The sequence below is a fragment of the Microcebus murinus genome, chromosome 8 (genome assembly GCF_040939455.1).
Source record: "Microcebus murinus isolate Inina chromosome 8, M.murinus_Inina_mat1.0, whole genome shotgun sequence".
Lineage (NCBI taxonomy): Eukaryota > Metazoa > Chordata > Mammalia > Primates > Cheirogaleidae > Microcebus > Microcebus murinus.
In genome coordinates this window covers 48,507,352-48,533,217 of record NC_134111.1, presented here as the reverse complement: position 1 = coordinate 48,533,217, position 25,866 = coordinate 48,507,352, and the positions used below count along the sequence as shown (strand labels likewise).

At 37.6% G+C, this 25,866-nt stretch overlaps 2 protein-coding genes across 7 annotated transcripts in view; one reads left to right on the top strand and one right to left on the bottom strand.

Annotated features, from left to right (window-relative positions):
* On the bottom strand, positions 1 to 7,545 carry PHOSPHO2 (phosphatase, orphan 2). Of its 3 annotated transcripts, XM_076005643.1 has the most exons (4): positions 7,286 to 7,545; positions 6,054 to 6,197; positions 4,080 to 4,246; positions 1 to 763 (listed from the first exon to the last, which is right to left on the bottom strand). In XM_076005643.1, the coding sequence occupies exon 4, from the start codon at positions 735 to 737 to the stop codon at positions 12 to 14; it is 726 nt and encodes a 241-aa protein (XP_075861758.1). In that variant the 5' UTR covers positions 738 to 763; positions 4,080 to 4,246; positions 6,054 to 6,197; positions 7,286 to 7,545; the 3' UTR covers positions 1 to 11. The 3 variants fall into 3 exon arrangements, with proteins under 3 accessions (XP_075861758.1, XP_012637354.1, XP_012637358.1); XM_012781900.3 differs by lacking the exon at positions 6,054 to 6,197; XM_012781904.3 differs by lacking the exons at positions 4,080 to 4,246; positions 6,054 to 6,197.
* A 38-nt stretch (positions 7,546 to 7,583) lies between these two features.
* CFAP210 (cilia and flagella associated protein 210) overlaps positions 7,584 to 25,866 on the top strand; it is a 38,570-nt gene continuing 20,287 nt past the window's right edge. For 2 of the 4 annotated variants that reach the window (XM_076005642.1, XM_012781899.2), the window contains exons 1-4: positions 7,584 to 7,756; positions 15,683 to 15,909; positions 20,356 to 20,529; positions 20,624 to 20,817. In XM_076005642.1, the coding sequence (XP_075861757.1) occupies positions 7,687 to 7,756; positions 15,683 to 15,909; positions 20,356 to 20,529; positions 20,624 to 20,817 (665 nt within the window). In that variant the 5' untranslated portion in view covers positions 7,584 to 7,686. The remainder of the gene's footprint in view (positions 7,757 to 15,682; positions 15,910 to 20,355; positions 20,530 to 20,623; positions 20,818 to 25,866) is intronic. The other 2 variants (XM_076005641.1, XM_076005640.1) reach the window with 2 other exon arrangements.

The window sequence follows — 25,866 nt, the reverse complement described above, 5'->3', positions numbered from 1 at the left end:
TTGTTGGCATATCAGTCCTTTATTAGAAATTGTAAATGAGAAATTATTTCAACACCTGAGGACCACACTACAATAGAAGATTCCATAGGCTCAAGATTTTGAGACATTCTGGAAAGAGTTTTCTGTAAGGTATATCCTTTCCGTGGCATGGCAATATCATTCTTCTTTAAAAAGGTCACTGGACAGACATCATTTCCACCATCACCTATATAAACAATTTGTGTATAATTCACTCCCTGTTGTAACTGTTTATCTACAAATTCTACCAAAACTACATTTTTGCAAAGATTCTTTGGGCATCTGTTGCAAGAATGAGCATGATAATTTTCCACAGCGAGATGACCATTGCTATCAAAAGCTGCTGGGTTTGTAAACACTTTATCAAACACGTCATGAAAATTGGCAGCTTCTAAAACCCAATCTATAAAGACTGAATTTGAATCTGAAATAATGATACAGTCAAATTTATCCTTAGTCTTTCTTATAAAGTTGAAAAGTTCCACCATCCCTGGAGTAAAAGGCATTGATGTCACTGCTCTTTTCATTTCATCTTCTCTTACACCTTTATCGCCCAAATACTTAAAGACTCTGCCCATAAATTCTGTCCAAAATCCTTTTTGATAAGAATCTTTGAGTTCAATAGGAAGCTTTCTGCCTGGAGCACACTGTACAATCCAAGTGTCACTATTGTCATCTATGATTGTATTGTCAAAGTCAAAAACCAGCAAAATTTTCATGGTTCCAGAAGTAGATTTGGGTTACCCTGAAAAAGAAGAAATATTATTCCCTACACATACTCTGTTTACATATGTAGCTATTATACTTATTTAATAAATACAACTAAATGTTAATATGCTAAAACAGGGAATATAGACAAGTGATTAAGTATTTTAAAACCATCACCTAAGCACTTTTTCCTAAGAAGCAAAGTTCATATTTGAGTATTTTAAGTGTATGGAAAACAAAATATATAAAAAAGAAACTCATAGTCTCATTGTGTTCCTGTGCAGATGCTTTTTTTTTTTTTGAGACAGAGTCTCCCTCTGTTGCGCCTGGTAGAGTGCACTGTTGTCACCCTAGCTCACTGCAACCTCAAACTCCTGAGCTTAAGCATTCCTCCTGCCCCAGCTTCCCAAAAGTAGCTGGGACTATAGGCATGTACCACCACACCCAGTTAATTTTTTCTATTTTTAGTAGAGATGGGATCTTGCTCTTGCTCAGGCTGGTCTGAACTCCTGACCTCAAGTGATCCTCCTGCCTTGGTCTCCTAGAATGCTAGGATTATAGGAGTGAGCCACCGTGCCCAGTTTGGGATGATTCTTATAAAAGTTAAAATAAAAAAAAAAAAAAAGAAAAGAAAAATGCAGGTTAATCTTTCTTACTATCACTAAATTATCAATCATAGCCATACTTATTAGATTAAAATATTTATATTAATCCTCTTATTAATAAGTCATATATAATATAGATTCCCTGTGTACTAACCAAAATTCTAAACAAATTTACCATGAAACGTTGTAAAATGTAAAACAATTTTTAAAAAATGGTGTTTATCTTGAAATCAATTTCTTTTTTTTTTTTTTTGAGACAGAGTCTCACTTTGTTGCCCAGGCTAGAGTGAGTGCCGTGGCGTCAGCCTGGCTCACAGCAACCTCAATCTCCTGGGCTCAGTGATCCTACTGCCTCAGCCTCCCGAGTAGCTGGGACTACAGGCATGTGCCACCATGCCCGGCTAATTTTTTGTATATATATATATATATATTTTTTTTTTTGTATATATATTTTTAGTTGGTCAATTAATTTCTTTCTATTTTTGGTAGAGACGGGGTCTCGCTCAGGCTGGTTTCGAACTCCTGACCTTGAGCGATCCGCCCGCCTCGGCCTCCCAAAGTGCTAGGATTACAGGTGTGAGCCACCGCGCCCGGCCTTGAAATCCATTTCTAAATGCTAATGTTATAACTAAATGATTGCTTGATGCTGTATTTAAAATTCTAAACAAATTATAAACTGGCTCAAGTTTGACAAATAAAAAAATTTCTAAACAAATTACCTGAGAACTGGAAATCAATTTAATTCTCACAAACTAGAAATAATTTTTGTTAATGGTTTTCACATGTTATTTATATCCGTTCTAGATAGTTTAGCTCTCGGGTGCCAAATAATCTGAATTCAACTAAGTAATTATAATACTTATGGTATGACAATTACTTAACACTGTTTTCATTAGAAGATAATGAATGGTCATTAATTATAATCTCAAGAGAAAAAGAAAGAATAAGCTGGTCAACAGATGGTATGGATGAAAATTATCATGAAAAAATAATTATTCAGAATACCCAGGGAAATCTATAATTAGTGTATATAATCAAAACATAAATAAAAAGAATAACTAACATTTTTGAGAGATCACTATATGCCAGGCACTGACCTAAAAACTTTATAGTATTATTTTATTTAACTGTCACAACCCTATTAAGTAGGAATTATTTTTATCCTTACTTAAAGATATATAAATTGTAGCTTAAAGTGCTTAAGTATTATTAGTTAAGTGGCGGAGCTGGAGTTTTGGACTCAGGTTGGTTTGATTTCAAAGTTCATGCTTTTAAGCACCAAACTCCAGTACCTAAGAAATAGATTATTTAAAGATTATTCATCAGTTTAAAAATAAAATACTGGGGGCTAAGACTTGTGGCTCCCACCTGTATTCCCAGCACTTTGGGAGGTGAAGGCAGGAAGATCACTCCAGGCCAAAACTTCCAGATGAGGCAGGGCAACATGGTGAGACCCCATGGTGAGACCAAAAACAACAACAACAAAAGCTGTGCATTGTGGTGCACACCTGTAGTCCTACCTAACAAAGAGGCTGAGGTAGGAGGCTTGCTTGAGCCCAGGAGGGTTTGAGGCTGCAGTGAGCTATGATCACACCACTGCACTCCAGCCTCCAGTAAGATCCTCTCTCTAAAATAAAAATAATAATAAGATAAAATAAAATAAAATACTAAGTAGGTCACTTTGGAAAAAAAGATGTTTAATTACATAAAAATATTCATTAGCCTCAAAGTACACACAACCCATAACACATCTGTGATCTACTTTATAAAGATTCAGAAGTTTTAGGCCGGGCGGTGGCTCACACCTGTAATCCTAGCACTCTGGGAGGCCGAGGTGGGTGGATTGCTTGAGCTCAGGAGTTCGAAACCAGCCTGAGAGAGACCCGTCTCTATTATAAATAGAAATTAATTGGACAACTAATATATATAGAAAAAATTAGCGGGGCGTGGTGGCGCATGCCTGTAGTCTCAGCTACTCGGGAGGCTGAGGCAGAAGGATTGCCTGAGCCCAGGAGTTTGAGGTTGCTGTGAGCTAGGCTGATGCCACGGCACTCACTCTAGCCTAGGCAACAAAGTGAGACTCTGTCTCAAAAAATAAATAAAATAAACAAATAAAAATAGAGATTCTGAAATTTTAGCAAGAAATACTAAAAAGAAAAGAACCCCACCAATAAGAGATCAATCAAAAATGGAAAACATGCCATTTAACCACAAGTATTCTCCAGTTTATAACAACAGATACCTAGTAGTGAAGACAGAATAGAGCTCTTCATTCACTTAAGAGTAATTATTCTGTCTCTCAATTTAGAATATCTAGAGAATAACTAATTTAGTTCTCTGGGTCCTTGTAGCTCTAAATGACTAATCCAGGTGTCTCTGATTGGCTCCCAGAAATTTAAATGCGTAATTCACTTTCCCATAGAAACAATGTAATAAATAACAATAAGGCATAATTGTTATCACATTATTACTAGGCATATTTTAAATTAAACATGCTTTTTGAGCATTCTGAATTTATAAGTAAAAAAAATTGTTTTCAAAATGTAGCTTGTTGCTTGAAAACTGCCTCAAGCCTAGATTTAATTAGCCACAAATTATTGAAATTCCTGAACTATTAGCCTCAAAATAGAATGTAACCGAAGGTAACATAGTTTCACTGCTAATATAACAGCGCACTTTTCATAATTTCATATTTTTCTATTAGTCTTTTCTCACCACTCAACATAAACCTTTATTAAAAATACTTACCCAACTTAGTACTTCTAAGACAATTAATCTTACTTCAGCATAGGACTTAGGTCATGATAATCTTCAGTTTCAAACGCCAGCCAGTTGTTTTAAAACATTATTCCTATTCTACATACATGAAACAAAGTCTTCTGGTTTGGAGCAAAAGAATGGAAACTTCTTAACTCCTAAAATTAAAAAAAGTATTTCAAGAGCTTTAAATTTTGTGTTTTCTAATTATGTTGTTTTTTCTTCTATCAGAAAAGCATCTATTGGCAATGGGAGGAGAAAAATTTTGGTTAAATGAGAAAATCATAAATATAAAACAGGGAATAGTGTGTGAAAATCAGTATTTACGCAGTGGATAAAATCACAAGTGTTAAGCTGACTGAGATTTCCAGATTTTATTATTTCTTTTTTTTTTTTTTGAGACAGAGTCTCGCTCTGTTGCCTAGGCTAGAGTGAGTGCCATGGCGTCAGCCTAGCTCACAGCAACCTCAATCTCCTGGCTCAAGCAATCCTTCTGCCTCAGCCTCCCAAGTAGCTGGGACTACAGGCATGAGCCACCATGCCCGGCTAATTTTATATATATATATATATTAGTTAGCCAATTAATTTCTTTCTATTTATAGTAGAGACGGGGTCTCGCTCTTGCTCAGGCTGGTTTCGAACTCCTGACCTCGAGTAATCTGCCCGCCTCGGCCTCCCAGAGAGCTAGGATTACAGGCGTGAGCCACCCTGCCCGCCTCGGCCTCCCAGAGAGCTAGGATTACAGGCGTGAGCCACCACGCCCGGCCATATTATTTCTTTTTACTTGTTGAATAATAGAGGAACATTATATTCTTTTGTCAATAAACATTCAGAGATTTAGTGCTGTACTTGAAATAAAAATGTTTTGAAAAAATTAAGGATGTGCACAAAGATTTAAAGAATATGAATCTATTTTGAAACCAATTTGTTAAAATTCCAAAAACAGTTATTCTCTTGGAAAGCACAAGCAGTGTCTACTTGGTATGTATGCAATGTTTCCAGAGTATAACAATAACCTATCTACATTACACAATAATGAAAACTAGAAACTACATAGATATCCAAAACTTGGGGATTGGTTAAATATGGTAGGTATGTGAAAGCTATATAATAGAATATTTATTCGGCCAGTAAAAGCTAAGATGTTCAGTTCAAATTAAACAAACAAGTGACAAAATAGTATGTATAGTATAATCCCATTTTTGTTTTAAAAAAAACTTTGGGAGGCTGAGGTGGGAGAATTGCTTGAGGCCAGGAATTTGAGACCAGCCCGAGCAAGAGACACCACCACCCCTGCCTTACAAAGAAAATAGAAAAATTAGCGAGGCATGCTAGCATGTGCCTGTAGTCCCAAATACTGTGGAAGCTGAAGCAGGATTGTTAGAACCTAGGAGTTTGAGGTTTCAGTGAGCTGTGATGACAGCACTGCACTCAGCCCAGATGACAGATCAAAGACTTTGTCTCAAAAAAAAAAAAGAAAATTTATGTGTACAGTGGTCATGGGTGGTTCAATTGTAGTTCATACTTTTCCTACATTGATTTTGTAATAAAACATTTTTCTTCTAAGAATAATTTAAACTGTTTTATATCAGAGTACATATGTCATACCTTCTAAAATTCACAACAAAGAAAAAAAGGATGGGGGTTATAAAAGAACAAATAACTCTAGATTGACTTGGTTATAATGGTCCACAGCTTAGAGAGATAAAACCTGGAGCTTGAAGTCAAAGGACATCTGACCATCATGTCAAATTGGCAAATCACTGACATCAAACTGTATGAGATTCAATACTTTTTGTAACTAATTTAGCTAAAATTCCATAGAATTTTTATTGTTCCAGAGACACATTCTCCACAGATCTCTAGCAGTTCTGCATGCCTTATAAGCAAGGCACTCATTTCCCTTTGCTCTGGAGTATTGTTTCAGATGTCCATATAGCGAACAGACTTGAAAGGCATGCTTACTGTGCAAAATAAACATTTGGGTTCCCTTGACCCGGCGAGGTGGCTCACACCTTTAATCCTAGCACTCTGGGAGGCCGAGGCAGGAGAAAAGCTTGAGGTCAGGAGTTCGAGACCAGCCGGAGCAAAAGCGAGACCCTGTCTCTACTAAAAACAGAAAAATTAGCCGGGCATGGTGGCGCATGTCTGTAGTTCCAGCACTTGGCAGACTGAGGCAGGAGGATTGCTTGAGCCCAGGACTCTGAGGTTGCTGTGAGCTAGGTTGATGCCATGGCACTCCAGCCCAGGTGACTCCATCTCAAAAAAAAAAAAAAAAAAGTTGTTCCCTAAGCTCAGAGTTCCTGTCCTGTAATGCAATACATTCCACATCCAGGCAGGTGATTTCTGGACCACTTTGCATCATCCTGTGGGAACTGAGGCTTGGGGGAACTGAGGAAAATTGCTGATATTCTGGCTACTATTGTTAGTAACTCATTTCTGAGAGTAGAATCTTGTGTATTCTACAAAACTATGGCAGGCTAAGTTGTTAGCCAGCAATAGGGTAAAAGGGTATTGTTAGCCAGCAATAGGGTGAAATCTCTGATCCTTTCCAGTTCTTATACTTTTTAAACTATGCTTCCAAAAAGCCACCAGTATTGCATGTACACAAACTAATTATTTACAAATATTTTAGCAATTTTCCCACACTTACCAGCATTATTATGTGGAATATCTGATAGTAAAGCTGAAGACAAATAGCACAACTATGTGTTAGAACTTTCATTATTGAAAATGTTATGTCCTTTTCACTTTGAGCAACTGCAATTCCGTGTCTAATGCGGACACGACGGAGCCAACTTGTTAGTAATGAAATCATTCATACATCAATGTGTTAGAAAATGATCTTGAAGCCAAGCGCACATCTACCCAACAGATTTTTGTGTCTACAGAGGTCTGACTGGTCCCCAAAACACTTCAACTTACAATAACGTATTTACCAAGCAATTTAAAATTAATTAAAGGTCTTAACATCAATGTTCTAAGGTCCTAACCCAAGTTTTAACATTCCTATTTTTAAAAAGAGTAGCCCCATCTAGCCTTAACCATGTCTCAGAAACCAAAGGATGTAAAAATAGCTTTTATGTTAATTAATCCCCGGGCTTCTATAGTTAAGGGAGGACTTTGCTCTTCACATTCCACCCGCGAGGAGATCTGTGGCCGCACACACCAAGCCTAGGCCTCGCGCTCTCACACACCTGCCTGGTCCACCCCGCAAGGTAGGCGTCTGGACTCAGCCGGGGGTCGTTCCCCTTGAGGCGCGCGCCAGGTGGGTATGGGAGTACCAGGCAGGGCTGTGCCCCAAGGTCTCCTCACTGACTCTGGCTAGGCATCTACGCAGCCACCGGCACCTAGGACCCTCGACCTCTCCCTGGCGCCTGCCGGAGAAGGCCGCCCCACTCACACGCCCGGCTTCCGGGTGCAGGCGCAGCCGCTGTTCTCTAGCGCCCCTGCCGACTGCAGCGCGTTCCCCGTTCCTCGGCGACGGCTGGCGTCACTTCCGGCGGCGTTGCTAAGCGACCGCGTGGCGGAGAAACACTCCGCAGATAGGAGTCGGGGCATTTGGCGCCGCGGTCGCCTTTCGAGGTCTGGGAGCGGCATGGGCACCTCGTCACAGATGCTGGCGCGGTTTGGCCGGCGCCGCTATGGACGGGCGAAGGAAAACACTGGTGAGCTAAACTGACCCATCTTGGGACAGGGATTGGTTTTGGCCCCCAGGCATAGGGTGAGAGACGAGGGTCCAAGTGAGGGCTTTGGTTGCCTTTTGAAATGGGCGCCACCAAGTTGAAGGCATCCTGAGTAATAAGCATCCATAGATGCTTATCTTTGGGCTCTGTGGAAGTTATACCGTTTTGCCCTCAGATGAATGGGTGGAAAAGAAAAAGGAGAAGTGGGGGTGGGTGGGAGAAAATTTACAGAAATAGGAGTGGAGAAATGATAGGAAATCAGAGACCACGGCGGCTGGTCAGATCCTAAAACTGCGCGGTTGCAGCTCCAAGAGTCTGGAGTTTGCTTCCCTCACGCTTGAGCTTTGTTAATCACTGATTGTTGGAGTAACTACTGGTAATATCAATGACCTCTTCAGAGTCTTGGCTGTGCTGCAAAACCTAAAGTGGTCTTTACTAAAGTCTCTGAAGGAAGTATCTAAATTTCCTTTCCTCTCCTTTCCTTTCCTTTTCCTTCTCCTCTAAAATGAAGGTAAAGTTTGATTTTACAGAGTGTAAAAAAATAAAGTTTCATAAAGTATTGTAATTCAGAAGACCCGTTATAAAAATTTGATTTTGGAATAGAAATAGGCTTCCAAAGAACCCTTTTCAATTCCAACTACGACAGTTTCTTAAATCTGTAAATTACCACTTACTGTTGTCATGGTGACAACTAGAACCTTGGGAATTTGAACTATCTTTAGGTCACTCCCTGCGCTTCTGTAGCAATAGCGCCCCTTGCGCCAGATGCAGAGTGATAGCCTCCCATTCTCTCACCACTGGTGGGACACCAAAGGACACTACCGTGTTTCCCCAAAAGAAGACCTACCTATAAATAAGCCCTAGCAGGACTTCTAAGCATTTGCGCAATATAAGCCCTACCCAGAAAATAAGACCTAGTTATGGGCGTGGCTACGCAGCGCATCTGCACAACCCATGCATTTCCTTGCAGAGCCGGAAAGATGAGCAGCCCTTCTCATCCGCCCCATGAGAGCTTTGTTGCTCAACATGAGAGATTGGGGCCAATGGTTCTAAAGGAAATAGAGTCGTAAGAAATTCAGGATGGAATTCCCGGATGGGAGAGTTATGATGATATTCCAGAAGAAGATGACTTAACTATATTTGAACAAATGTAGATTGTTGTACCGTACTTAAAAAATATAACACATACCCTGAAAATAAGCCCTAGGGTGTCTTCTTGAGGAAAAATAAATATAAGACCCTGTCTTATTTTCAGGGAAACACAGTATTTGTGCAGTGAAGGCTTTATGAAGTAGCCCCAGTGAGTCTTGTCATGTAAAAGGAGAGTGGGCCGGAAGCAGTGACTCACGCTGGTAATTCTAGCACTCTGGTAGGCTGAGGTGAGAGGATTGCTTGAGATCAGGAGTTCTAGACCAGTTCTGAGCAAGAGTGAGACCCATCTCTGCTAAAAATAGAAGAACTAGCCCAGTGTCGTGGCACCCACCTGTAGTCCCAGAGACCTGGGGAGCTGAGGCAGGAGGATCGCTTGAGCCCAGGAGTTTGAGGTTGCAGTAAACTATGATCAGGCTACTGCACTCTACCTGGGGCAAGATTATCGTCTCAAAAAAAAAAAAAAAAAAAAAAAGAGGGAGAGAGAACGAGCCTGTACCAATATGGCAAATATTGAAAGTGCATAATTATTCTCACATACTCACTTTCCTATATATGCAGTACAGCTGAATCTTGATAAAAACAGCAAGGTTTTTGGCATTTTAACTTGCCCTAGTCCCTTACTTTTCTCCTTGTCCCATGGTAGCCTAGAAAACCACAGTAATTGCAGTGAAAACTAGTGACTTAGCAACTTGTGGAGGGGCAGAACAGAGTTTGGCCCCCTCCAAAACTCATTTCCCGTATAACTGTTATTTGAAGTCTGACAGTTCCTTGGAACATCTCACTTGTAAGGCTTTTTGTTATTTGATTTGGTTTAGAGCACACCAGGTACATTTGCCAGAATGATCAGTGGCAATTGTTAACTTCACAGCTGCCTCAGGCAGTGCTCTGGTTTAAATGTGACTCCCCCAAAAGCAGATTGGAACCTTAATCCCCAAGGTAACAATGTTGGGAGGTGGAGACTAATGAGAGATGATTAGGCCACCTGGGCAGGAGTGGATTAGTGCCATTATCTTAGGAGTGGGTTCCTTATAAAAGGGCAGGTTCAACTGGCTTTCACTCTCTGTTGCCTACTCTTTGCCCTTCTGCCATGTAATGCCTTCAATCATATTATGACACAGCAAGAAGACCCTTGCCACATGCTGGCACCATGATATTGAACTCCCCAGCCTCCATAAACATGAGCCAATAAATGTCTGTTTGTTATAAATTACCCAGTCTCAGATATTCTGTTATAGCAGCAGAGACTACAGACTAAGACAAGCAGTGATAACAGTTGGGGGCAAACAACAAGCTGACCAAAAAACTTGAAAGGAATAGCTAGGAAATGATATGTCTGTCCATAGGGGACTTTGGAAAGCTCCTGACTTTTTCCTGGGGATCAAGAAGGCCAAATGTATGCATAGAGTTATGTACATCTCCAGGAAAGACCTAAAAATGCCTTAAGCTCTCAACTCTGACTGACCTTGAAGCTTTGTGTAGGAAAAAAGTAAAGGCTAAGATGGACTTGTAAATTACTTTCCTGAGCATTGAAGGCATGCCTCAATACTCACAGAGAGCCCTTTGGCAAAGACTGGTGGACTTATTAGTTCCAGTCATTTAAGGAAATTTCTCTCTAATCATTAGCTGGCTACTAAGCTACCCAATCAGAGATTCCAGTGGCCACATATGGCAAAGAATATAGACTTTACAGAATTAGTTCAGAAAAGTCACCAAACAAACAGCAACAAACTTTGAGTGTGTAGCAATCTTATTTCTTGACAGATACTTAAAATGTACACTTTTCAACAAAAATTATGAAGATGCAAATTATGACGTATGGCCCAAACATGGGAAGAAAGTCTTAATAGAAACTGTCCCTGAGGATGCCCAGATGTTGGATTTACTAGACAAAAACTTTTGTGAATTTACAGCTATTGTAAATATGTACAAAGAACTAAAAAAAAATAGGTGTAAAGAAGTACAGGAAAGTATTAATAATGCTGCCTCACCAAATACAGATATCAATAAAGGGAAATTATAACAAGGAACCAAATAGAAATTTTGGAGTATGAAGCTATAGAAAAATAGATTTGGCCTTCTTCAAAATTAAAAATTTTTGTGCATCAAAGGACACTAACAAGAAAGTGAAAAGACACCCAAAGAATGAGGGGGGGGAGTATGTGCAAATAATATATATTATAGGATCTAGTTTTGAGATTGTAGAGAACTCTTACAACTCAATAATAAAAAGACAACCCATTTTATAAATGGGAAATGATTTGAACTGATATTTCTCCAACTAAGATATACAAATGGCCAATAAGGACATGAAAAGATACTCAACATCATCAGCCATTAGGGAAATGCAAATCTAAACTACAGTGAGATACCACTTCACACCTCTAGGATGACTGAAATAAAAAAGGGGACAATAACAAGTCTTGGGGAGGATGTGGAGAAATTAAAACTTTCATATGTTGTTAGCAGAAATGTAAAATAGTGCAGCCACTCTGGAAAACAATTTGGCGCTTTCTAAAAATGTTAAATATGGAGTTATAATTCTATTCCTAGGTATGTACCAAAGGTAATTGAAAATATTTGTCTGCACAAAAACTTGGACATGAATGTTTATAGCAGCATTATTCATAATAGTCAAAAGGTGGAAACCACTCTAATGTCCATCAACTGATGCATAGATAGACAAAATGTGCTACATCTACATAATAGAATATTATTCAGCCATAAAAAACAATTAAATACTGATACATGCTACAATGTTAATGAGCTTTGAAAACATAAGTGAAAGAAGCCAGATATAGGAGGCCACATACTGTAGGATTCTATGTATATCAAATGTCTGTAATAGGCAAATCCATAGTGATAGAAAGTACATTTGGTTCCTAGGGGCTGTGAAGAGGAGGGAATGGAGAATGACTACTAATGAGTACAGTTTCTTTCTGGGGAGATGAAAATGTTCTGGAATTAGATAATAGTTATAGTTGCACAGCCTTGTGATAGGGTAAAAACCACTGAATGTTACCCTTTACATGTTATGTGTATTATCTCTCAATAAAAAATATTTTGTTGGCAGGGCACGATGCTCATGCCTATAATCCTAGCACTCTGGGAGGCTGAGGTGGGTGGATTGCTCAAGGTCAGGAGTTTGAAATCAGCCTGAGCAAGAGCAAGACCCCCATCTCTACTAAAAATAGAAAGAAATTAATTGGCCAACTAAAAATATATAGAAAAAATTAACCAGGCATGGTGGCGCATGCCTGTAGTCCCAGCTACTAGGGAGGCTGAGGCAGAAGGATCGCTAAAGCCCAAGAGTTTGAGGTTGCTGTGAGCTAGGCTGATGCCACGGCACTCTAGCCCGGGCAACAGAGTGAGACTCTGTCTCAAAAAAAAACACCAAAAAACAAAAACAACAACAACAGAAAATATTTTGTAATCCATGGAAAATGTGTCAATATGGCAAGCACATGAGCTGATTTTAAATATGTTTAGGTCACTTGCCGCTGCCCTGCTTTTGTCCGCTTTCTACTGCTTGAGAGTCTGCCTGTTTATGTTCTCTCTGTTCATCTGTCTCTGTCTCTTTTGTTCCTTTCAACTGTGGCCTACCCTTTCTACTATAACTTCTTTGACAACCTCTACTAGCATCATATGAAAGTCCCTGTGAGGTAGGAATCTTGAAAATAAAATTTCCCTCTGAGAATTAAACTCTACCAACGCAGTTGATTAAAGTGGAGATATGGCCGGGCAGGGTGGCTCACGCCTGTAACCCTAGCACTCTGGGAGGCCAAGGCGGGCAGATTGCTCAAGGTCAGGAGTTCAAAACCAGCCTGAGCAAGAGCAAGACCCTGTCTCTACTATAAATAGAAAGAAATTAATTGGCCAACTGATATATATAGAAAAAATTAGCCGGGCATAGTGGCATGTGCCTGTAGTCCCAGCTACTACTCAGGAGGCTGAGGCAGCAGGATTGCTTGAGCCCAGGAGTTTGAGGTTGCTGTGAGCTAAGCTGACGCCAGGGCACTCACTCTATCTGGGCAACAAAGTGAGACTCTGTCTCAAAAAAAAAAAAAAAAAAAGTGGAGATATATGAAATCTTTTTTACCAATCAGGGCCCTCCTGATCCTCAAATGTACGGTGTAATTTGACCCAACTTCAGGATACTAAAATTCCTTTCCCAAACTATCTGTGGGTGTTCTTTCTTATTTCTTTGTGACTACCCACCTCCTCCTGCTTTTGTCCTTGCTCTCTTTGTTGTGTTTCTATATCAGAGTTCATAAAAAGATCAACTTGAATAAAACATCTCATGAAGCCGGGCGTGGTGGCTCACGCCTGTAATCCTAGCACTTGGGGAGGCTGAGGTGGGCGGATCGCTCAAGGTCAGGAGTTCGAAACCAGCCTGAGCGAGACCCCGTCTCTACCAAAAATAGAAATAAATTAATTGACCAACTAAAAATATATATACAAAAAATTAGCCGGGCATGGTGGTGCATGCCTGTAGTCCCAGCTACTTGGGAGGCTGAGGCAGTAGGATCGCTGAGCCCCGGAGATTGAGGTTGCTGTGAGCCAGGCTGACGCCACAGCACTCACTCTAGCCTGGGCAACAAAGTGAGACTCTGTCTCAAAAAAAAAAAAAAAAAATCTCATGAATATAGTTGTTCTACTGAAGATTTGAGATGTCAAAGAGGAGGGATCACATTGTGCACTGCACAGCTTTCTGACATCCTGCTGTCCTGCCACCACTGCCAAGGCCTGCTCACCACTGTATATTTTGGGTACAGCTGCTGCCAGAATGGGCTGTTCGTTATAGTGAGTCTCTATAGAATTTTGGCAAATTGAATTTTCCTCATTTTATTTCACATCTTAAAGAATAGAATGACTCTTGGGTCAGAGAAAGGTAGTAACATACCTAAAAATATGTTAATCAAAAGGCAGATGGTTTAACTTAGAGGCCATTGTATGGCTACTTCTGATTGCAAGTAACACCAGCCAAATTGAGGTGGTTTAGGCAAAATAAAGGAAATTTGTTACAAGGCTATAAGGATGTCAGGACTATAACTGTCAAGGCTATAATTGGTCAGGATTCTTTGGTTGCAAGTGACTAACTCATGGTAGTTAAAACAAAAGGAAAATATTTTGGCTGACATACCTGAGGATTGAGCTATAACTTGATCCAGAACACTGTTCTACTTCTTAGCTTTACTTGACTTTGTTCTGCATACAGAGGCTTGGTATGTGGTAGGCAAGATGGTAATTCTAAACTCATACTTTAGCCACCAATTTCTCACTCCCGTCAACCTTAATCCAAACCTCAGGAAGACTTTAATTGATCCTGGAAGCTTGTCTTTCAGTATCTTTCTCTCTTTCTGGAGCCATGTGATTTTTTTTCTTTCTTTCTCTCTAATTCTCTTTCATTCTTCTCCTAATAAAAATAGTAAAAATAATAATAGCTAATATTTGTTGAAAACATATTGTGTAACAGGCACTATTCTAAATTGTTTACATATATTACTTTAGTTCTCACACAAACCATATAAAATAAGTACTGTTATTAACCCCCATTTTGCAATTAAGGAAACAGAAGAGTTAAATAATGTTGTCTAGGTTCACGCAGTTAGTATATGGTATGTTCAGAAAAAGTCCAGGTAGTCTGACTCCAGAATCCACATTCTTACCCACTGTGCTATCCTAGCTTTGTTATTTATGCCTGTGGCTACCCATCATTTTTCAAATGCCTTTCCTATTTTGGTGAATTTCCTTCCTTACAAGTCCTACCTCCTTAAGGTAGAATGCAGACTTCATCTTTTTAGCCTGTCTTACAGCTAAAGTGAAAGCACTGGACCAGGACTAAGTCAGAATCTTTACATATGCCAGATTTATAATCTGAAGAGAGCAGTATATGGAAGCAAACAGCATGTTGAATCAATTCTTTGGAGAAAATGGCATCAAAAGTGTACCAATTTCAGAGGCAACAGTGGTGAAGGTTCAGGTACATGGTATCTTGTGGTGATAGTATGGCTGCCCATCTGTCTTTCTTGCTTCCTAGTTCATATCTAGCTTGAGAGTCTTTTGGATGTCTCTCCCAGAAAAATAAGGAAAAACTTCTAAAAGTTCCAAGTATGAGGCCCCTTTGCTACCTGAGCTTCCGTCTCAGCTAGCTCGTGCAGGGCTGGGGCATCCAGCAAAAATAAAAAATAAAGGTTGCAAGTAAACCCTTTGTCCTATTTCTTTGCGTATTAGAAAAATAATTATTGGCAAGGGAGATGCAAGTATTCTTAAGCTAAATAGGCCCATCCTGGAACTGTAGTAATTTCTCCGAATTGTGTTGCTACTGCTCAGTGGGGAAGAGGTTGAATAGAGTCAATTACAATGCCTACAACCCCAAAAGATAAACATCTCCAAAGTTATCCATTTATAAACTGCCACCCTGTTAACTTTGAAAAATGCTTTTATAAAACATGTTAGGATAGATATTATTGATCTCAGTTTTAAAGATGAAGATACCAAGATTCCAAGAAGTTAAATGACTTGCCTAAGTTTATACAGTAAGGAAATGACCAATCAAGGACTCCAATGTATGTCTTCTGATTTCAAGGCCTTGTAGTTTTTTCATTTAATCCTAGCTGTTCTTGAGATAACAAGAATAAATTAAATAATTGAAACAATTTCCAGGTAACAAGTTCCAGGTTTAGAAATTTCTGAGAAAAAAATGTCACTGAAACTCTTCTTGAAAGTCTTTAATAATCATTGTTTAAAACTTATTAGAAATAAGAAACAGTCAAGAAGATCAAGTTCCATATCCACCTCTTCTACCCAGCAAAGTAGATCTCCAGCAGGTGACCATAATTCCACATGATGAATGGAAAAGGATTCAAGATAGCCTAGACAGTTTGACAAGAGAAGCAGCACGTCTTCGTGCAGAAAGAAAGGCAAAGAAAGAAATGCATTTTCGATCCCAAGAAGTGGTGAAACATTGGACTAATACATATGCAGTAAGTATTAACTATGCAGGTGTACACATGCACTAAAGATTTACTCTTGTTTCTTAGTACTCTCTTATACTTCTTTTATAATTATTTATACATGTAAAATATCATAAAATACATTGAAACACATTTTAATAACTTTATTTAGGTATAAGTGACATGCAATAAATTGGATATATTTGAAGTGTACAATTTGATAAGTTTTGACATATGTATACTCCCCCAAAACCGTCATTACATTTAAGATAATGAACAAGTTTATCCTCCAGAAGTTTTCTCATGCCTGTTTTACTCATTCTCACTCCTCCCTGTCCCTCCTCCACCCCATTCTTAGGCAACCACTGATCTGCTTCCTATTATTATAGATATTATTCAGCACAGTTACTTTGAAATTCATTCATGTTGTATGTGTCAATTGTTCATTCATTTTTATTGCTGAGCAGTATTCCATTGTACAAATATACCACAATTTGTATGTCTGGTCACTTGTTGATGGTTGACATTTTAGTTGTTTCCATTTTTTGGCCATTACGAATAAAGCTTCAATAAACACTGATGTGTACGTCTGTGTGTAGACATGCTTCTATTTCTCTTGGTAAATATCTTTGTGTAGCATGGCTGTCTTTTGATAAGTATATAATTTAACTTAGTAAGAAACTTCCTGTTTTTTAAAGTAATTGTCCTTTACATTCCCAACAGTTGTCTATGAGAGTTCTGTTTCTTCTGCATTTTTACCAACACTTGGTATAGACAATCTTTTTAATTGTGGACATTCTAATAGGTGTGAAATATCTCATTATAGTTTTAATTTAAATTTCTGTAATTAAATCAATTTCTCTAGAGAAATTTAAATTTAATTTCTCTAATTAAAAATGATGTACAGTGGATTTAGAATTCATGAAATTAAAAAAAATGATGTTGAACATCTTTTCATGAACTTTTCTACCAATATATCTTCTTTGGTGAAGTGTTTGTTCAAATCTTTAACCTATTTTAAAATTAGTTTTGTTTTATTATTGAGTTTAGAGAATTTAAAAAACATTCTAATACAAGTTCTTTATTAGGTTTTATAAAAAATATTTCCTCCCAGTCTGTGCCTTGAGTTTTCATTCCGTTACTGTGTCTTTTGAAGAGATGTGTTTAATTTTAGTAAAGTCTAGTTTATCAGTTTTTCTTATATGGATCATTCTTTCAGTGGCTTATCTAAGAAATCTTTACCTAGATCTTTACCTAGATCTAAGAAATCTTTACCAAGATCACAAAGATTTTTTCCTATGTTTTCTTCTAGGAGTTTTATTAGAATTTTAAGTTTCATATATAGGTCTGTGGGCCATTTTTAATTAATTTTTTATATGCAGTGAAGTATTGATTGATTTTGGGTTTTTTGTTGTTGTTGTGTTTGCATATAAATATCTAATTATTCCACAATAATTTGTTGAAAAGACTATTCTTTCTTCACTGAATTGCCTTAGTACTTCTGTTGAAAATCTAGTTGTCTATCTGTATACATGTGGAGGAAATTCTGAACTCGCTTTTCTGTTTCATGGACCTATTCATCATTACTCCAACAATACACTGTTTTGATAACTATAGATTCAATTGATCTTGAAATCAGGTAGTATCAGTCTTCAGCTTTGTTCTTTTTCTAAGTTGTTTTGACTATTCTGGGTCTTTTGTACTTCCTTATAAATTTTAGAATCAGTTTGTTAATTCCTATGAAAAAGCCAGCTGGGATTTTGATTGGGATTATGTTGAATCTCTACATCCCAATATCAGTTATTGAATTCCCATCCTTTCTTTTTTGATTTGCAATGACATTTATGTCATATGTCAAGTTCCTATAAATAACATGGGTTTCTTTTTATTTTAATTCTCTTTGAAGACATTTCTAGTTGTCACAACATGGGTTTGTTTCTAGCCTATCATTCTGTTAAATTTCTGTGCCTATACCACAGTTTTAACTAGTAGGAGTTTATAGTAAATCTTGCTGCTGGTAAGATGAATCTTCATTTATTCTTCTTTAATACCTGTGGAGGTATAAATCACTATGTGTGGTATGCTACTAATGTATAAGAAAAATAGACTCTATATCCTATATCCTTCAATTCCTTTATGTACCAGGGGCTTTTTAAAAACCAAGTTTTTTAGATTATAATTTACATATGTCCTTTTAGTGTACAGTTTACAAATACTTACAGTCACTTATAGAACAATACCATGCTCCCCCAAAACTCCCTCAGACCCTGTTATATAGCCAACTACTCCTCTACCTGTTGTCCCTGACAGCCAGTAATCTGTTTTCTTTCCCTATAGTTTTGCCTTTTTGAGAATGTAATATGGTATATATATGTTATTAGATATGACATCATTGTTCCCTCTTCTAGAAAAGAAAAGAATTAATAAATTATGAACATTGTTCTTAAAGCAAGGTACCACAAGCTTTCTATTAATATTCCTTCCCAAAGATAAACAATGTATATCACAACAAAGGAAACATGCAATGTTTTAAAAAAAAGCAAGGACTCTCTAAATAGAACTTATGCTTATCTGTAGTTGTAATGTTTTTATTATAAAATAAAAAATAACCCTGTCTCTCAGTGCCTCAAACAATGGAGGAAAGTGAAAAGGGCAAGTAAGGATTACTTTTCACAGCACTTCTCCCCCAAGTGAGATAATAAAAGGAGTCAGGGAATACACCTCCCCACTTCAAAGTAGTTTCTCATTCATGCATATGGGACTAAACTGGACTATTTTATCTCTCAGGTAGAGGGAAGCTAGCAGAAGGACAGAGGAGCACAGCAAAAACATTATATAGTTCCAGAGAGAAAGAAACAAACAGACAGATAAATCAGGGGCAAAAATAAAGAGAAGCCGCTTTAGTTTCTGATAGTTTCAAGTACTCTCTGTTCTCCTGTGCAATCCTGCATCACAACAATAAACAGTATTACTCTGATACCAAAACCAGACAAAGACATTTCAGAAAAACTGTAGGCAATATCCCTCATGAACACAGACAAAAATATTAATAACATTTTAGCAAATTAAATGCATCAAAAGAATGATACATGATGACCAATGGGAGTTTATCTGAGGAGTGAAAGCTTGGTTTACTATTTGAAAATCAATCAATGTAATTCACAGTCTTAACAAACTAGAAAATAAAAACCTCATAATTATCTCAATAGACACCCAAAAAAGCATTTAAAAAATCCAATATTCATTCCTGATTTTAAAAGAACCAAAATACTAAACAATGTATGGACAGATGATAACTTCAACTTGATCAGGGGCAGCTACAAAAACCTGACACTTAGTATTATACTTGAAGGTGAAAGAATGAATACTTTCCCCCTAAAATCAGGAAAAAGGCAAAAATGTACACTTTGACTACATTTATTCAACATTGTATTGGAAGTTTTACTTAATGCAATAAATCAAGAAAAAAAAAATACAAGGCACCCAGACTGGAAAGAAAGAAGTAAAACTGTCTTTATTTTCTGATGCTATGATTGTCTATGTAGAAAATCTGCTGGAATGTACAGCAAAGGTACTAGAACTAATGAGGTTAACAATGTTGCAGGATACATACAGATCAATATAAGCAAAAATTGTATTTCTGTGGCTAACAATAGCAAATTGAAACTTTAAAAACTACCATTTACTATGATATCAAAAATATGAAATACATAGGGATAAATCTGACAAAAGATGTATAAGACCTATACACTGAAAACTATAAATATTGCCTACAGAAATTAAGACCTCAATAAATAGAGATAGTACATTCATGGGTCAGAAGATTCAGCAAATAGAAAATAATACAGAAAAATGAATTTCAGCTGGATTAAAGACCTATATTTAAAAGGCAAAACAGTACAACTTTTAACATAAATTATAGAATATGTTCAGTATATCAGGGCAAGTAAGGTTTTCTTAAGACCTAGACAGTATGGCCAATAGAGGAAAAGAAAGCCCTCATATGAAGTAGAACATTGAGTAGACTCCTCAGCGGTATAAAAGGGCATATAAAATATGCTACTGTGGTTTTTTAAAGGAGCAAAGTAGTAAGATATATATATTTATTATATAATTAGTAGTAAAATATATATTTATTATGTAATTATAGAGAGCAATTTTGGAAGTAAACACAAGAAACTAATAACAGTGGTTATCTTAGAGTGAAAGGAGATGGCAAATGGAAGTTAGGATTGTAAGGAGAAGTTCACTATAGATTTTGGCAATATGTTGGAATTTTGAACCATGTAATGTGTTAACGTATAAAAAACTCAATTTAAACAATTAGCTTGTAAGTGTAACCTCATTTTTTATTTATTAATGAAATATGCAAATATAATAAAGATTCATAATGAAAGCTCAAATTATCACTTTATAACATTAAATTTTGATAAAATTAAATAGAAAAATGTAAGCAAAATATTGCTTTTTTAATAGGGAATGAAAGAACAGAAACTTAAAGCCAAAAAGAAGCGTGATGAAGAAATAGAAGCAGAAAGACAAATTCTTGATGTGGAAGAAGCAATACATAAACAAGGAGAAAGAAAAAAGGCCATTGAAAGTGCAAAGCAATATCAATTCTACCAGACAGAAAGAGTGAAAAACTTTCATGTACTACTTGAGTTTTCTTGTACTTTTATATATATTTAACATATCTGTACATAATTTGACATTTTCTTAAAATACTGTAATTTTTTTTTTGTAGGCAGGACTTCTTCTTAGTAGAGTTATGAAAGAACGTGATGCTCAGATTGAATTCCAAAAAAGTAAGATAAAATCAGATAAAAAATGGGAGGAACAATTGAAACTCAATATTGAAAAAGCTTTCAAAGAAGAACAAGAAAAAGCAGAAAAACGACACAGAGAAAACATGGCTCTTGCCAAAGATCATCTAAAACAGTAGGTGTACATAAATTTGTACCTTTCTCTTTTTCTCAAATGGATATATTTTTTTTCTCATTTTAAAAGTAATACATGCTAAAATAATTAGTCAATAGGAAAAGTAGAATAGAAAGAGGTTAAAAATCACTATCACTTCCTTACTCAGAGATGTGTGTTGGTTACTACTCTAGTAATATTGCAGCATAAAAAACAGTCACACAATCTAGTGGCCTACAACACCAAACATTACTCATGTATCTGTGGGTTGGCTACAGTTGGCTGATCTACACTGGACTTAGATAGGCAGCTCATTGTTGTGGGGGAGGGTTCTGATTCACTCTATGTATATTCATTCTGAGGTCAAGGATGAAAAAGCCACCTGGGGGAAACTTTTCATATATTATTGACAGAGATGTAAGAGAGTAAGCATAAAATTGCAAGAATACGGCTAAACTGTCAAAGGACAAGGACATACCTATACTTGGCCTATCATGAGTCTAAAGGAAGTCATATGATCAACCTCAACAACAGTGGAACAGAGTAGATGTCCATGAAAGTGGGAAGTTACTATTATTATTTTGATGTATAGCCATTAGAATTTTTTTTTTTATGGTGGAGGCTTCAGGCTCATTGAGATATAATTTACATTCAGTAAAATTTGCCTTGTAAAAAGCATATAGGCCAGGCATGGTAGGTCACGCCTGTAATCCTAGCACTCTGGAGTGGGTGGATCATTTGAGCTCAGGAGTTTGAGACCAGCCTGAGCAAGAGCGAGAACCCTGTCTATACTAAAAATAGAAAGAAATTAGCTGGACAACTAAAAATATATATAGAAAAAATTAGCCAGGCATGGTGGTGCATGCCTGTAGTCCCAGCTACTTGGGAGGCTGAGGCAGAAAGATTGCTTGAGCCCAGGAGTTTGAGGTTGCAATGAGCTAGGCTGACGCCATGGCACTATAGCCCAGGCAACAGAGTGAGACTCTGTCTCAAAAAAAAGAAAAAAAAAAGCATATAGCTGCATAACTACCACCCAAATCAAGACATAGAACATGTCCATCACCCCAAAAAGTTCCCTCATGCCCCTTTGCGCTAAGTTGTATCCCCCATCCCCAACCTCTGGCAATCATTGATCTACTGATACAAACTTTTTTTCCTGAGCACATAAAATATACCCATATTTTATAAAATGAAATTGAATCCACAGTATTGTTTTATTCAATGCTTTTCTCATTTTGTCATATATAAAATTATTTCTCAAAATTATGTGTCTAAGTGACATAGACATCAATTCTCAGGATACATATATTGCCAAATTGTATATTTTTCAGTTTAATCTGTAGTAAAAAGAGAAGAGAAACCTTTGAATTTATTGTAATTTTGTCTTTGGCAGTGTAAAGTCTAAGGGTTTGTATAAGTAAGGGACAAAGCCATGGGCAGAGGCAGTCAAATATTTGATCAGTGAGTCCCTTGTGTTTGAGAAATCTCTCTTCTATACTGCAGCTCAGAGATAATCAAAGGTAGCAGTCTGATCTCCAGCAAGCTACCCAGCAACACCTTCACAGTCCATCTACCCACTGAGAGCCTTTGTATGCAGGCTGTGGTTAGGCCACAGGATTTTGTGTGTGTGTGTATGTGGTATTTGGCAAAGGTTAGAGGTTCAAGCAGGTTTAGGATTTATTTTATTTGTTTTCTTGGTATGTCTTCAGTTCAGTCTAGGAAATATTCATTAGGTTCTGTGGTCAGTGTAAACTCCTTTACTTACTGCCCACGGTGGGCTCTGTCCTTGTGGATGGTGACCAAATATTACATATGCTCAATGCACTCTCAGCTGCCTTATTTTCCCCAGAAATCTCTTGAAAATTCAGGTATGTGGGTAAGACCCTGGTTTAGTTTCTAGCAATGGTATAAAATTCCATTATATTGGTTGCATTGTGGGGAATTAGGAGAGGAAGGATGTTCAACATGTAAGCTTGGGTTGCCAATTTGTTTCCAGAAGGCCGGCAACTTAAATTTAATAAGAAATACTCAATTCTGTAATTGAAGACAACATAGGAAAATATAAATCTATTATTATAATTTTAAAAAAATATGTAAGTTTACAAAATTATCACTAAGTGTATCCTGTTGAATATTGATTCATGTATCAGTTTTAAAGACCTCAGAAGGCATGTTACTTTAAAATACTATTAGGAATAAAGGTGATGAGCCCATCAAAAGCCTTTTTAAATCATAGAACTGGAATAGGAGTACTGGTATTAACCTGAGTTGGAAACAGAGGAAGAACAGAGGTAGAAAAGACATGCAAAGGATAGTTTCCCCTTTCTTGAATTATAACTTATAACTATTATAAGAGTTTATTCAGGGACAAAATTTCAAAATAGGTAATTTATTCATTCATTGGTATATTCATTCATTCATTCATACAAATACTTATTGAACAACCTCCATTTGCTAGACACTTTTCTAATTGTTGAGAATACAGAGATGAATACACTACAGTCTTCTTCCTTAAGAAGGTCACAATCTGGGAGAGGAGCATACAAAAATGGAATATTTAGAATATAATGATAAATGTTAATATTTTAGCAAATATATGTGGAAGGTATATGGAAGCATGTGAAATGGATATCTGACCCAGTCTAGAGAAGGGTTTTCAGAAGAGATTGGCTCCTGCACTTAATTCTGAAGAATGAGTAGGAATAAGCCATGTAAAGAATGGGCTGTAGAAGTATTTTAAGCAGAGAAAATAGCACAGGTAAAGGCCCAGAAGTGAGGTAGACTATGGTGGATTTGGAGAACTACAAGTAGTCAAGATGGCTGTAGAATAGAACTGTGGTCCCCAACTCCTGGGCCACAGACAGGTACTGGTCTGTGGCCTGTTAGGAAAACAAGTTTGTGCATCACTGACTGAGCTCTGCCTCCGCCCTTCACCCCCCTATCTCCCCCCGTCTGTGGAAAAATTGTCTTCCATGAAACCAGTTCCTGTTTCCAAAAATGTTGGGGACCACTGCTATAGAGGACTAAGGGGACACTCAAAGATAAGGTTAGAGAGAAGGGCTAGGACTAGTCATGATGTGCTTTGTGGGCCATGTGCTTTAAGGTCTGCCAGAATTTGGAATGACTCTCCTCTTTGGGCAAAGACCATATTTTAATTAGTTTAATTACAAAGAAATAGAAATTACAAGGTACCAAGAGGCAAGACTTTTTTTGCATGCCTTATTTTTGTTTTTGTTTTTGTTTTTTGAGACAAGGTCTCGCTCTCTCACCCAAGCTGGACAGCAATGAAGTGGCATGATCATAGCTCACTGTAGCCTGGAACTCCTGGGCTCAGAATTGCTGAGGCAATTCTCCTGCCTCAGCCTCCTGAGTAGCTAGGACTATAGAGGTATACCACCACACCCAGCTAATTTAAAAAATTTTTTTTAGAAATTGGGTCTTGCTATGTTGCCCAGGCTGGTCTCAAACTCCTGGCCTCAAAGCGATCCTCCCACCTCAGCCTCCCAAAGTGTTGGGATTACAAATGTGAGCCACTATGCCCAGCTTTGCTTGCCTTATTAATTGTATTACCAAGTGCTACCCAGGAATTGCCTTGTGGTGGTTTAAATATTTTTACACATTCTTTGATATTCTTTCTTTCAGAGGATGGAACCTAATTCCTACGCCCTTGAGTGTGGGCTATACATAGTAATTCATTTCTAAGGAGTAGAATGTGGCAGAAATGATGGTAGGTGACATCTAAGATTAGGATATTAAAGACATTGTGGCTTCCTCCGTGCTATCTCTGTTTGGTTGCTTATTGGAGAACCTAACTGCCACGGTGTAAGGACATTTTTAAATAGCTCAATGTAGAAGTCCATGTGACAAGGAATTGAGGTCTCCTGACAACAGATATATGGAAGCAAGCTACCATCCTCACTCAAGCCTTCAGATGACTACAGCCCCAACTGACATCTTAACTCATCATCTTGAGAACTACTCAACTAACTCACTCCCAGATTCCTGACTTGTAGCAATGTTGTGAGATAATAAATGTTTATTGTTTTAAGCCATTAAGTTTTAGAGTATTTAGTTACTCAGCAATAGACAATTGAAACACATAGCACAGCTGCTGGTCCTGTGCCTGAAAATAATATTTTTTTTACACACTTTCCAAACAATCTCTAGGCTCCAGACCTGGGCTGTTTATTCCACTGTGGTACTTTGACTGCCATAAGAGTCTACCTATGACTCATAACACAGTGAGAATGATAAGGATAGGGATGAGGCAAATAAGGGACAGTAGTGACACCAAAATCCCCAAATAGAGGGATTTTGACCAAGAACTTTATACATAATTATTGAAAAGAAACTTAACAAAACGTCTATAGATACTTCCTAGCTCTCCTTTGTTATATAGATAGGTTAGCCTTTCTGTATAAAGGGCTTAACTATCTTGCTTTAGAAGACTACTATCTGTTAATCCCACCAGCTTGCCAAAAGAAGAAAAAAATCATCATAGGTAGGATAGTTTGTATCACTTTTCCCTGGATAAAGATCATCTAGGGAAAGGGTAGAAAGAGAAGAGGATTTAAGGGACCTCATCCATTTTTTAGATTTATATGCCATCTTAAATCTGGCATTGAAATCTGTCTAAACCAATTCTCTTGATCCCCAGCCTCACCTATCAGCTGCCTCCCTGATATCTTCATATCAATGTCTCGAAGGTATCTCAAACTTAAATGTCTAACACAGAATTTTTTTTTTTTTTTTTTTTTTGAGACAAAGTCTCGCTTTGTTGTCCAGGCTAGAGTGAGTGCCCTGGCGTCAGCCTAGCTCACAGCAACCTCAAACTCCTGGGCTCAAGCAATCCTCCTGCCTCAGCCTCCCGAGTAGCTGGGACTACAGGCATGCGCCACCATGCCTGGCTAATTTTTTCTATATATATTACTTGGCCAATTAATTTGTTTCTATTTATAGTAGAGATGGGGTCTCGCTCTTGCTCAGGGTAGTTTCGAACTCCTGACCTTGAGCAGTCTGCCCGCCTCGGCCTCCCAGAGTGCTAGGATTACAGGCGTGAGCCACTGCACC